At 31.4% G+C, this 13,124-nt stretch overlaps 1 protein-coding gene across 1 annotated transcript in view; it reads right to left on the reverse strand.

Annotated features, from left to right (window-relative positions):
* Positions 1 to 270: 270 nt before the first annotated feature.
* Positions 271 to 13,124, reverse strand: part of Osi24 (Protein) — an 87,934-nt gene continuing 75,080 nt past the window's right edge. Inside the window, exons 4-7 of the mRNA XM_075292554.1 lie at positions 10,335 to 10,448; positions 9,615 to 9,791; positions 9,063 to 9,525; positions 271 to 605 (exon numbers count right to left, since the gene is read on the reverse strand). Coding sequence (XP_075148669.1) covers positions 395 to 605; positions 9,063 to 9,525; positions 9,615 to 9,791; positions 10,335 to 10,448 — 965 coding nt within the window. The 3' untranslated portion in view covers positions 271 to 394. The remainder of the gene's footprint in view (positions 606 to 9,062; positions 9,526 to 9,614; positions 9,792 to 10,334; positions 10,449 to 13,124) is intronic.

Genomic DNA, 13,124 nt, shown 5'->3' on the forward strand with positions numbered 1-13,124 from the left:
ACTTCGTTTCAACAAAAAGCAAATGAGAAACGAACTAAAATTTCGTTTGGGAGGAAAGAATTATTTTTTTGCGTGTATATATCAAAATCAAAATTAGTTTCATGAATCCTCAACACTTAAATTTTTTATAATTCATACAAATTACTTATATCCAAACAATCTATGGCTGGTTACTATACAATTATATCTAGTACTTAAAATTAATAATAAATACTTAATAATATATTTAGATTATTTTCTTAAATTAAAAAAAAAAAACAGTTTCGTTGTCATTCTTAGTCTAGATGGATGTAAAAAAATAAATATTTCTTAAAGCTTGTTACTAATTTTCACATTGTTCTTAAATTTTCTATTAAATTATATAATTTTTTAACAGTTTTATTTCTAACATTATTTACGTCATTTTTCTTGCCTGTACTAGTTTATTTATATCATGATAGGTTGATACCATAGCTGGATTTTCAAAATCTTTGAATTCTGTACATTTATCGAATGTCCTCTCACAGTCAACACCATCTTGACCATCCTTAGCGGCACGCATGTATTTGAAGAATCTTAAAATATCTGGATTATCAGATGTGGGTTTTCGCAATTCATTCAATTCACTGAAACGAAAAATAAATGGAAAATCGAAATGTCAATATCTGTAAGATGCCATAAAATTAAAATTTAAATTAACATATGACATTAACGGCCATTTTCATGTAGCACCGTTAGGCTTTAACTGCCAGTTAACAGAAAGTGAATTGCAAATATCTTTTCTCCAGTTAACTTTAAGTGAAAAAATTCTAGCAGTTAAGCTCCTAACTGGCATATAGAATGTGTAGACAAGATATGTCCACAGATCGGTTTAAAAGTTAGTTAGATAACGTTGCACTAACGGAGCTTCATGAAAATGGGGGGAAATATTTTTATTGCTACTTCATTCTCACAGTTAAATTTTAGCAACATAAATTATAAACAATAAAATAATAAAATGATAGATCGCACTAATTTCAAAATTAACCAATTAATTTTGATTCGATTTTCTGTTATACTGTTTAAACGAAATTAGATGATATTAACACAAAAAATGTTTGGGTCAATTAATAAAATAAAATTCATAGTAATTAAATCATTAACTAAATAAAGTTAAAATAAATTACAAATCCAGTTCACTCATATGTAAGGCGGCGTTTAAACCAATTTAACTTTATTTTGGTTCAAAGAAAGTTAAAATCTTCCTAATATGGGAAAGTTTCCCTAACTTTAAACATTTTTTGTTCACTTAAAAAAAAAAATAACACCAAAATATTTCAAATTAAAAAGTTGAAAACCTTTTCATTTTCAATTAACTTTTAATGCAATTAACTTTTTAATCAAACTAGAAAAATTAAGAAAATTAAGTCAGTGATTGAAAATTTTGAAATTTTTAATTAAAACAAGTATACACGGCCGCAAGTTCGGCCAGGCCGAATCTTATGTACCCTCCACCCTTTATTGCGTAGAAAGTTCTATTAAAGACTCCAAATCGAATTACTGGGGTTGATGTAACACTTGCCGATGACAAGGTATCATAAAACTTCTTAACATCGTCTTCTAAATTGTATGTTAGTCCATACGGGGTATATATAAAACAAAACAAAAACAAACTATTAAATAAATATATAATGGGTGATTTGTTAAGATCTTGATAACTTTTTAAAAAAAAAAACGCATAAAATTTGCAAAATCTCATCGGTTCTTTATTTGAAACGTTAGATTGGTCCATGACATTTACTTTTTGAAGATAATTTCATTTAAATGCTGACCGCGGCTGCGTCTTAGGTGGTCCATTCGGAAAGTCCAATTTTGGGCAACTTTTTCGAGCATTTCGGCCGGAATAGCCCGAATTTCTTCGGAAATGTTGTCTTCCAAAGCTGGAATAGTTGCTGGCTTATTTCTGTAGACTTTAGACTTGACGTAGCCCCACAAAAAATAGTCTAAAGGCGTCAAATCGCATGATCTTGGTGGCCAACTTACCGGTCCATTTCTTGAGATGAATTGTTCTCCGAAGTTTTCCCTCAAAATGGCCATAGAATCGCGAGCTGTGTGGCATGTAGCGCCATCTTGTTGAAACCACATGTCAACCAAGTTCAGTTCTTCCATTTTTGGCAACAAAAAGTTTGTTAGCATCGAACGATAGCGATCGCCATTCACCGTAACGTTGCGTCCAACAGCATCTTTGAAAAAATACGGTCCAATGATTCCACCAGCGTACAAACCACACCAAACAGTGCATTTTTCGGGATGCATGGGCAGTTCTTGAACGGCTTCTGGTTGCTCTTCACTCCAAATGCGGCAATTTTGCTTATTTACGTAGCCATTCAACCAGAAATGAGCCTCATCGCTGAACAAAATTTGTCGATAAAAAAGCGGATTTTCTGCCAACTTTTCTAGGGCCCATTCACTGAAAATTCGACGTTGTGGCTCGTTAGTAAGTCTATTCATGATGAAATGTCAAAGCATACTGAGCATCTTTCTCTTTGACACCATGTCTGAAATCCCACGTGATCTGTCAAATACTAATGCATGAAAATCCTAACCTCAAAAGAATCACCCTTTATTTCAGTTTGAGAAAATTTTCTATAGAAATAATATTTTTACAAAATTTTCTATAGAAATAAAATTTTAGTAGATTATTTTTGGCGATATGGACCAATTTTTGTGTGATTGGCTATATATAACTAAAGACCGATATGGACCAATTGTTGCATGACTGTTAGCGGCCATATACTAGCGCTGTGTACCAAATTTCAACCGAATGGGATGAATTTTGCTCCTCCAAGAGGTTCCGGAGGTCAAATCTGGGGATCGATTTATATGAGGGCTATATATAATTATGGACCGATATGGACCAATTTTTGCATGGTTGTTAGAAACCACACACTAACACCACGTACTCAATTTCAACCGGATCGGATGAACTTTGCTCCTCCAAGAGGCTCTGGAGGTCATATCTGGGGATCGGTTTATATGGGAGCTATATATAATTATAGACCGATATGGACCAATTTTTGCATGGTTGTTAGATACCATATACTAACACCACGTACCAAATTTTAACCGCATCGTAGGAATTTTGCTCCTCCAATAGGCTCCGGAGGTCATATAATTATGAACCGATATGGACCAATGTTTGCATGGGTGTTAGAGACCATATACTAACGCCACGTATCAAATTTCCACCGGATCGGATGAAATATGCTTCTCTTGGAGGCTCCGCAAGCCAAATTTTTGGGTTCGTTTATATGGGGGCTATACGTAAAAGTGTCCCGATATGGCCGATTTGCAATACCATCCGACCTACATCAGTAACAACTACTTATGCAAAGTTTCAAGTCGATAGCTTGTTTCGTTCGGAAGTTAGCGCCATTTCAATAGACGGACGGACGGACATGCTTAGATCGACTCAGAATTTCACCACGATCCAAAATATAACAGGTTGGCTGATAAGTCTCCGGTCTAACAAAGAAAAACACATTTTTTTTTTCAAAATTCGTTTTTATTATTCAACATAGTTCCCTTCAAGAGCGATACAACGATTATAACGACCTTCCAAGTTTTTGATACCATTTTGGTAGTACTCCTTCGGTTTTGCCTCAAAATAGGCCTCAGTTTCGGCGATCACCTCTTCATTGCAGCCAAATTTTTTCCCTGCGAGCATCCTTTTGAGGTCTGAGAACAAGAAAAAGTCACTGGGGGCCAGATCTGGAGAATACGGTGGGTGGGGAAGCAATTCGAAGCCCAATTCATGAATTTTTGCCATCGTTCTCAATGTCTTGTGGCACGGTGCGTTGTCTTTGTGGAACAACGCTTTTTTCTTCTTCATATGGGGCCGTTTTCGACCTTCAAACGCTCCAATAACGCCATATAATAGTCACTGTTGATGGTTTTTCCCTTCTCAAGATAATCGGTTCACCGGTCGCTGTACACTCAGCCGACTGTCGATTGGACTCAGGAGTGTAGTGATGGAGCCATGTTTCATCCACTGTCACATATCGATGGAAAAACTCGGGTGTATACGAGTTAACAGCTTCAAACACCGCTCAGAATCATTAACACGTTGTTGTTTTTGGTCAAATGCGAGCTCGCGTGGCACCCATTTTGCACAGAGCTTCCGCATATCCAAATATTGATGAATGATATGACCAACACGTTCCCTTGATATCTTTAAGGCCTCTGCGATCTCGATCAACTTGATTTTGCGGTCATTCAAAATCATTTTGTGAATTTTTTTGATGTTTTCGTCGGTAACCACCTCTTTCGGGCGTCCACTGCGTTCACCGTCCTCCGTGCTCATTTCACCACGCTTGAATTTTTCATACCAATCAATTATTGTCGATTTTCCTGGGGCAGAGTCCGGAAATTCATTATCAAGCCAATTTTATGCTTCCACCGTATTTTTTCCCTTCAGAAAACAGTATTTTATCAAAACACGAAATTCCTTTTTTCCATTTTTTTCACAATAACAAAAGTTGCTTCACAAAAGACGCTCTATCTCACAAACTAATTGACTTACAGACGTCAAATTTTGACACGAATCATTTGAAGGTTGGTACTATATAAAAATAATATGCATTTAATACTAGCGACGCCATCTATGTGTCAGACCGGGGACTTATCAGCTAACCTGTTATAGACTTTATGGGGTCTTAGAGCAATATTTCGATGTGTTACAAACGGAATGACAAAGTTAATAACCCCCCATCCTATGGCGTAGGGCATAAAAATAAAAAAGAATAATGGATTTTTGTCAAAATTATAATTAACAATTTATATAAAAAAAAATTATTTTTTGATCAAACTAAAAATTGATTGAAAATGGTAATAGAAAGTGATTAAAATGTAATATTGTGAATGAAAATAGTTACATTTCTAATTAAATAAATAATTGGGTTTTGTAATCAACATACATTTAATTTTTAATTGAATCGATTAAAAAAGTTATTGAAATTTGCTAGTGAAATTAATTCATTTTTTAATCAATTATTTTCTTTTCTGTTCAATTAAAACCGTGATTGATACTAATATTTTCGTGATTGAAAACATTTCAATAAAAAAATTAATTGGAACAATTAATTTCTTCATTGAATCAAAAAAAAATTATATTCTCTGTTCATAAAACGAATACCAGAGAAAATAGGTATGGTATATACTAGAGGTGTGCGCGTGAGGGAGTTTTCACGCACGCTCACGCACGCTCACGCACGCTCACGCACGCTCACAAATTCAAAATGTCATTCACGCACGCCCGTTTTTGAATTGCTCACACTCACGTACGCTCACGAATGAATTCGTAACATTCACGCACGATCACGCACGCCCGTTTTGGAATTGCTCACACTCACGCACGCTCACGAATGAATTCGTAACATTCACGCACGAAGGTTTTTATTGATTCACGCTCACTCACGTTCACGAACCAAAATCCTGCCAAGATAAACACTCACGATTGCAGAATAGTGACTACCGCACGCTCACGACGGGATATATCAACTCACGCACGTACACGAACAACAAACTTATTCACGCACACTCACGATTCGAAAAAAAACTACTCACGCACGTTCACGAACAATGAAACGTACTTCCACACACTCACGTTTCATAAAAAAACTATTCACGCACGCTCACGATGTAAAATGCAACTCACGCACGTTCACGACTATTATACTTACAAAACAAACGAAAAAATGTAATTCACGAATGAGTACGAACTTAAAAACTTACTCACTCTCGCTCGTGATACAAATGAGCTACCCACACAAATTCGCCAAAATATTTCTAATTAAAAATCTGAAGTTGAAAACGTACTCAATTAAAAAATTAACAGATACAATTAACATTTTAATCAAATCAAAATATAAATTCAATTAAAATTTGGATTGATTTTGGCCGAAAAACTTAATTAATTTTTAATTGAGGCAATCAATGATTTATAGTGTTATTGTTTACTTATTTTATTTTTTATTATATTATAATTACATATATTATAATTATACTATATAGAATTATTTTTTTTTACATCTAAGCCAAAATTTAATGAACCAATGAAACCAATTATTTCCGAAAATTATTAATTTTTTATTTGGAAGTATGTTTTCAATTTAAAAATGTAAAAATGTTCAATCATTATTATACCCTTCACCACTACTGTGGTACAGGGTATAATAAGTTTGTGCATTTGTATGTAACGCCAAGAAGGAAAAGTCTGAGACCCATCGTTTAGTATACCGATCGTCTTAGAATTAAATTCTGAGTCGATTTAGCGATGTCCGTCTGTCTGTCTGTCCGTCTGTCTGTCTGTTGGTGTATTTTTGTGTGCAAAGTACAGCTCGCAGTTTTAGTCCGATTGTCCTAAAATTTGCTATAGGGTCCTGTTTCGGCTCAAAGACGATCCCTATTGATTTTGGAAAAAATCGGTTCAAATTTAGATATAGTTGCCATATATATTTTTCACCGATCTGGTCATAATTGGCGTGTATATCAACCGATCTTCCTCAAATTCCGTACATCCGAATATTTTATGAGTCTCGAAAAACTTTCAAAATATCAGCCAAATCGGTTCAGATTTAGATATAGCTCCCATATATAGCTTTTGCCCGATTTACACTCATTTGCCCACAGAGGGCAATTTTTTGCTCCGATTTAGTTGAAATTTTGCACAGGGAGTAGAAATAGCATTGTAGCTATGCGTGTCAAATTTGCTTGAAATCGGTTGAGATTTAGATATAGCTCCCATATATAGCTTTCGCCTGATTTGCACTCAAATGACCACAGAGGCCAATTTTTTGCTCCAATTTAGTTGAAATTTTGTACAGGGAGTATAATTAGCATTGTAGCTATGCGTGTCAAATTTGGTTGAAATCGGTTCAGATTTAGATATAGCTCCCATATATAGCTTTCGCCCGATTTACACTCAAATGACCACAGAGGCCAATTTTTTGCTCCGATTTAGTTAAAATTTTGTACAGGGAGTATAATTAGCATTGTAGCTATATGTGCCAAATTTGGTTGAAATCGGTTCGGATTTAGATATATCTCCCATATATAGCTTTCACCCGATTTACACTCATATGACCACAGAGGCCAATTTTTTGCTCCGATTTAGTTTAAATTTTGCATAGGGAGTAGAATTAGCATTGTAACTATGCGTGCCAAATTTGGTTGAAATCGGTTCAGATATATAGCTCCCATATATAGCTTTCGCCCGATATGAACTTATATGGCCCCAGAAGCCAGAGTTTTACCCCACTTTGCTTAACATTTTGCACAAGAAAAACGTGAATTTCATCGTGAGCGTGAACGTGAATTTTTTCGTGAACGTGAATGTCATTGTGAGTGTGAAGTGTTCGTGAATGTGAATTTCTTCGTGAACGTGAATTTCTTCGTGAGCGTGAATTTTGTCGTGAGCGTGAATTGTTCGTGAATGTGAATTTTTTCGTGAACGTGAATTTTGTCGTGAGCGTGATTTTGAAAAAAATTTACTCACGCACATTCACGAACAGAATTTGATGTTCACGCACGACCACGCACGACACATTTTTGTTCAGTCCCATTCACGCACATTCACGTGATTTGGTCAAAACTTCATTCAGGAATCACGTGACTCACGCGTGAATCACGCGTGTCACGAAAATTTCGTGTCACGCGCACACCTCTAGTATATACACAGAAAATTCTGACTATATTTTTGAACAATTATTTAGCTTGAAAGAAAAAAATATGAACTTCAAAATAAGATCATTTGAGATGCAAATTCCGAACTATTTTGTGGGAAATACGCCTGTAGTTAATCGTTATGATTCATTTGTATATATTATTTCTACTTCTAGTTAATTTAACTAATATACACTGACACAAATATTGTCTGAGACCAAATATGAGTTTTGTTTAGCTTCTTTATCACATTTCTCAGTTTTTTCTTTGTCTAAAAGTCGATAAATTTTTGAATGAAGTCGGCTTGTCCTTATTATTAAGGGTATCTGAGCATGAAAGAAATGTTCGGTGACGTTTTTTAATACTTTATTTTAAAGAAATTGTTTAGTTGAAAATTGTATAATTACTACTTGAGGTCTAGTCTCAATTTGGAAATTTAAGTTTTGGTTAATACTTTATAAAGGATAGCACATGAAGAAAAATGCTGAAAAACGAAAAATTATTTTTTCTAGAATCAAGTACACAAATCTGAAATTTAAAAGAGAATTGTGTCTGACTTCAATTCTCCGATTATTTGGCGTTGTCTTTTGGAATTAATACCAAAATCATTAGTGAAAAGACAAAATTTTTGGAACCGAGCATTAATTTTTTCAGTGTAATTGACGAAATGTTGGCATATTGAAGAAATTATAAGTAAAACATTAATAATTTTCATTAAAAAAAATTGAGTTAAATTGGCTAGAAATTTCCATATGTTAAAGACGGAATTGCGAACTGTTACCCCATCACCATTCTATGATGATGGGTATAAAAAGTTAAAAAAAAAAATTTGAATTTCCCAAAAACGGGTTCAGAATTTTTTAAAATTTGCAAATTTTACAAAAACTGCGTCTATCTTGAACTTCGTATAGCAAACTTATGTCACCCCCATTACCATCTTATGCTGGTGGGTGTGAAAAGTTATACACAAATAAATTTTCCACAAAATTGTTCAGAATTTATTAAAATTTGTAAATTGTACCAAAGAAATATTTTCCTTCAAAATACGAATTTTTAACAAGTGAACAAAATTATTACGTCTAATAAATTTCCTAGAATTTCTCGCAAAATATTTATTTCTTTTTATCATATCAGCGTTTGTAATATATATTAGTTAAAAATTTATAAAATTAACATTAACATTTATCTTTCCTAGTATTTTAACTTTTTTTTTGAGTGTATTATAACCTACAACTAAATTAGCAATGAGTTAATATGGGCTAGCAAGACATATAACATCTACATTTAAAAAGCCTATTTTTAGGCTCAACATTTAACTCTCCCTTCCTCAAGTATTCATTAACAATATTTCACACACCCACACACACATACACACTACTTACCGACTCAACTGTGCTGATACCAAGTTACTATATGGTGCATATTTTGCGGGATTGGCGTACATCAAACATATGACCTTCTCACGACAATCCTCATTATCTGAATTCAACTTCAATTGAGCAAAAACTGAATCCAATCGTGATAGCAATGGACTATAGAAAGGGTCATAATTTGAGAGCAGCAGTGATGATGCGGGAACTTTTTGGAATTGCTGGAATGTATTGACATTTGCTGGAGCTGGTGGTTTATTCACCATTGGTGCAGAGAGGGATGACGAACTGCCCGATATTGAATTGGAATTTTTAAATGAAGCCGAAGTTATTGTTTGCAGAGCACCTAGATAGGAATCTTGCATTAGCTGATGTTGCCTTTCATTCATGCCCAGGCGTGTAAAGCTTAATGGTCCCAATTGAGAGTTGGGTGATACACTATTCAATGAATATTGATTGCTGTATTGTGAAGCTTCTGAAAAAGGGGATTAAAAACAGATATGTGGGAGATTAGTTTTAAGGTTAATCTTGACTTTGTCGATTGTGGAATATTTTCAAACAAACCCGGTTGATTATAGGCATATGGTTTATGGTCATTATGATCGGATGGCATAAAGTCGGTAAGACCATCTTCACCAGCTACAAATTTGTCACTATCTCCACCAAAATTATCTCGGAAATCCAATTCTTGCGGAGGATCCATGGGACGAATAAATAAAGGCGCTGAACCTTGGCTGATGCCTGTGTCAAGGAATGACAAGAAATTAATAAAAATATGATTTAGTAATAAGTAAAGTAATAGGAAATTGTTATCTATTTAAAATCGAAATATTATTTGGGAAATTTTTTAAAAATGCATGTACTTTAAATCGGAAATTGCCATTAATATCAAGCGTAGTAAAAATTATTATATTCCCAACGACGACTTATTTCTGATACGGTGAGTAATAGGCGACGAAATTTCGATCACTTGCGACAACGTCTAGTAAACTTGGTTGTAGTCGAAAGATGGTAAGCCTGCAGAAAACGGTGGTGTCCAAATCATGAAGGGATTTCTGTACGTTTAAATGGATTGACAGAAAATTATCTACTATTAGCGGCGCCCAAAAAGCTCTGCTTTTAAGTCAAAACAGTACTGTCCATAAATGTGTATGTCATTAATTTCGTACGTTGACTCAATAATTTTTGAAAATGATTTATATCGGGTTTTGAATTAATGAGCCACATGCCTTAAAATCTAAATTGTTGTACTCACATAAAACTCTATAGAGCATATATTCTTACCTTTTCCCAACAGTTTTGTGAAAGATCCAATAATGGCTGGTATAAACATGGCGATGAGCAATGATTTAAGGACTTGAAGTCCCATAAAAACTGGCCATAAAATTTTCTTTAAACCTGTAAGGAAATGTCCAAAACATATAAGAAATTAGAAAAGCAAATCGACGAACTTAATAGAAAATTAACTAATAACGAACTAATTGAAGTTCGAACCGTAGTCAGTTAAAAAGTTTTTTGATGCAATTAACGTTTTAATCAAATTAAAAAAATATAAAATTACCAGAAAATTATTTCAACCAAAATTCCAACAAATCATTTTTTAATTGAATGAATTTCAAATAAATTATTCCTTGCCTTAATACCAAAAAAAAATCTATGATTTTTTACTCTTTGGTAGAATTCCTGATGTTTTAGTAGATTTCGCAAAATATTCCTCCCAACTAAGAGATACTTGAAAAATTGTTTATAGAAATAAATTTTATATAGAAATAAAATTATACATACTTTTTTTAAATACAATTTTGGCAAAAATTTGTATAAAAATAAAATATTGACAAAAAAATTCTATAGAAATAAAATTTTAACAAAATTTTCTATAAAAATAAAATATGACAAAAACTTCTATAGAAATAAAATTTTGACAAAATTTTCTATAGAAATAAAATTTTGACAAAAATAAAATGTTGACAAAATTTTCTATAGGAATAAAATTTTGACAAAATATTCTTTAAAAATAAAATTTTGACAAAATTTTCCATAGAAATAAAATTTTGATAAAATTGTAAAAAAAAACGACAACAATGCAAGAAATAAAATTATGGCAAAAATTTCTATAGAAATAAAATTTTGATAAAATTTTCTATAGAAATAAAATTTTGACAAAATTTTCTATAAAAATAAAATGTTGACAAAACTTTCTATGGAAATAAAATTTTGACAAAATTTTCTATAGAAAAGAAATTTTGACAAAATTTTCTATAGAAATGAAATTTTGACAAAATTTTCTATAGAAATAAAATTTTAACAAAATTTTCTATAAAAATAAAATGTTGACAAAATTTTCTACAGAAATCCAATATTGACAAAATTTTCTATAGAAATAAAATGTTGACAAAATTCTCTATAAAAATAAAATATTGACTTAATTTTCTATAGAAATCAAATGTTGACAAAATTTTCTATAAAATAAAATGTTGATATAATTTTCTATAGAAATAAAATTTTGACAAAATTTTCTACAGAAATAAAATGTTGACAAAATTTTCTACAGAAATAAAATGTTGACAAAATTTTCAATAGAAATAAAATGTTGACAAAAATTTGTATAGAAATAAAATTTTGACAAAATTGCCTATTTAAATAACAATTTTCCAAAATTTTCTATAGAAATAAAATGTTGATAAAATTCTCTATAAAAATAAAATTTTGACTAAATTTTCCATAGAAATCCAATTTTGACAAAATTTTCTATAGAAATAAAAATTTGACAAAATTTTCTATAGAAATAAAATTTTGAAAAAATTTTCTACAGAAATCACATGTTGACAAAATTTTCTATAGAAACAAAATTTTGACAAAATTTTCTACAGAAATCAAATGTTGACAAAATTTTCTATAGAATAAAATGTTGTTATAATTTTCTATAGAAATAAAATTTTGGCAAAATTTTCTATTGAAATAAATTTTTGACTAAATTTTATATAGAAATAAATTTTTAACAAAATTTTCTATAGAAATAAAATTTTGACAAAATTTTCTATAGAAATAAAATTTTGACAAAATTTTCTAGAGAAATAAAATTAGGACAAAATTTTCTAAAGAACTAAAATTTTGACAAAATTTTCCATAGAAATAAAATTTTGATAAAATTGTAAAAAAACAACAACAATGCAAGAAATAAAATTATGGCAAAAATTTCTATAGAAATAAAATTTTCTACAGAAATAAAATTTTGACAAAATGTTCTACAGAAATAAGATATTGACAAAATTTTCTATAGAAATAAAATTTTGACAAAATTTTCTATAAAAATAAAATGTTGGCAAAACTTTCTATGGAAATAAAATTTTGACAAAGTTTTCTATAGAAAAGAAATTTTGACAAAATTTTCTATAGAAATGAAATTTTGACAACATTTTCTATAGAAATAAAATGTTAACAAAATTTTCTATAAAAATAAAATTTTGACAAAATTTTCTATAGAAATAAAATATTGACAAAATTTTCTACAGAAATAAATTTTTGACAAAATTTTCTATAGCAATAAAAAGTTGATAAAATTTTCTAAGAAATAAAATATTGACAAAATTTTCTACAGAAATAAATTTTTGACAAAATTTTCTATAGCAATAAAATGTTCATAAAATGTTCTATAAAAATAAAATGTTGACAAAATTTTCTATAGAAATAAAATGTTGACAAAATTTTCTATAGAAATAAAATGTTGACAAAATTTTCTACAGAAATAAAATGTTGACAAAATTGTGTATAGAAATAAAATGTTGAATGTTTGTCAAATTTATTTGGGCAAAGCCCTATAGACTGCAAGATGGTTGGATGGACGCACGTTTCGGAATTACCACATTCCTCAAGTGTGGTACATTGTTGGGTTTAATGAACTCCCTGAATTTATTCTGATAATTGGTTGATAGTTTTGCTGCAAGTAGAGGATGCTGATGAGGAATGTGGTAATTCCGAAACGTGCATCCATCCAACCATCTTTTGACAAACATTCTTTTCCTCTGTTGGTTAACCTACACTTGTAGTTTAGTCAATGCATGGTTTTAAGCTGAA

Source organism: Haematobia irritans, chromosome 1 (genome assembly GCF_050003625.1).
Source record: "Haematobia irritans isolate KBUSLIRL chromosome 1, ASM5000362v1, whole genome shotgun sequence".
Lineage (NCBI taxonomy): Eukaryota > Metazoa > Arthropoda > Insecta > Diptera > Muscidae > Haematobia > Haematobia irritans.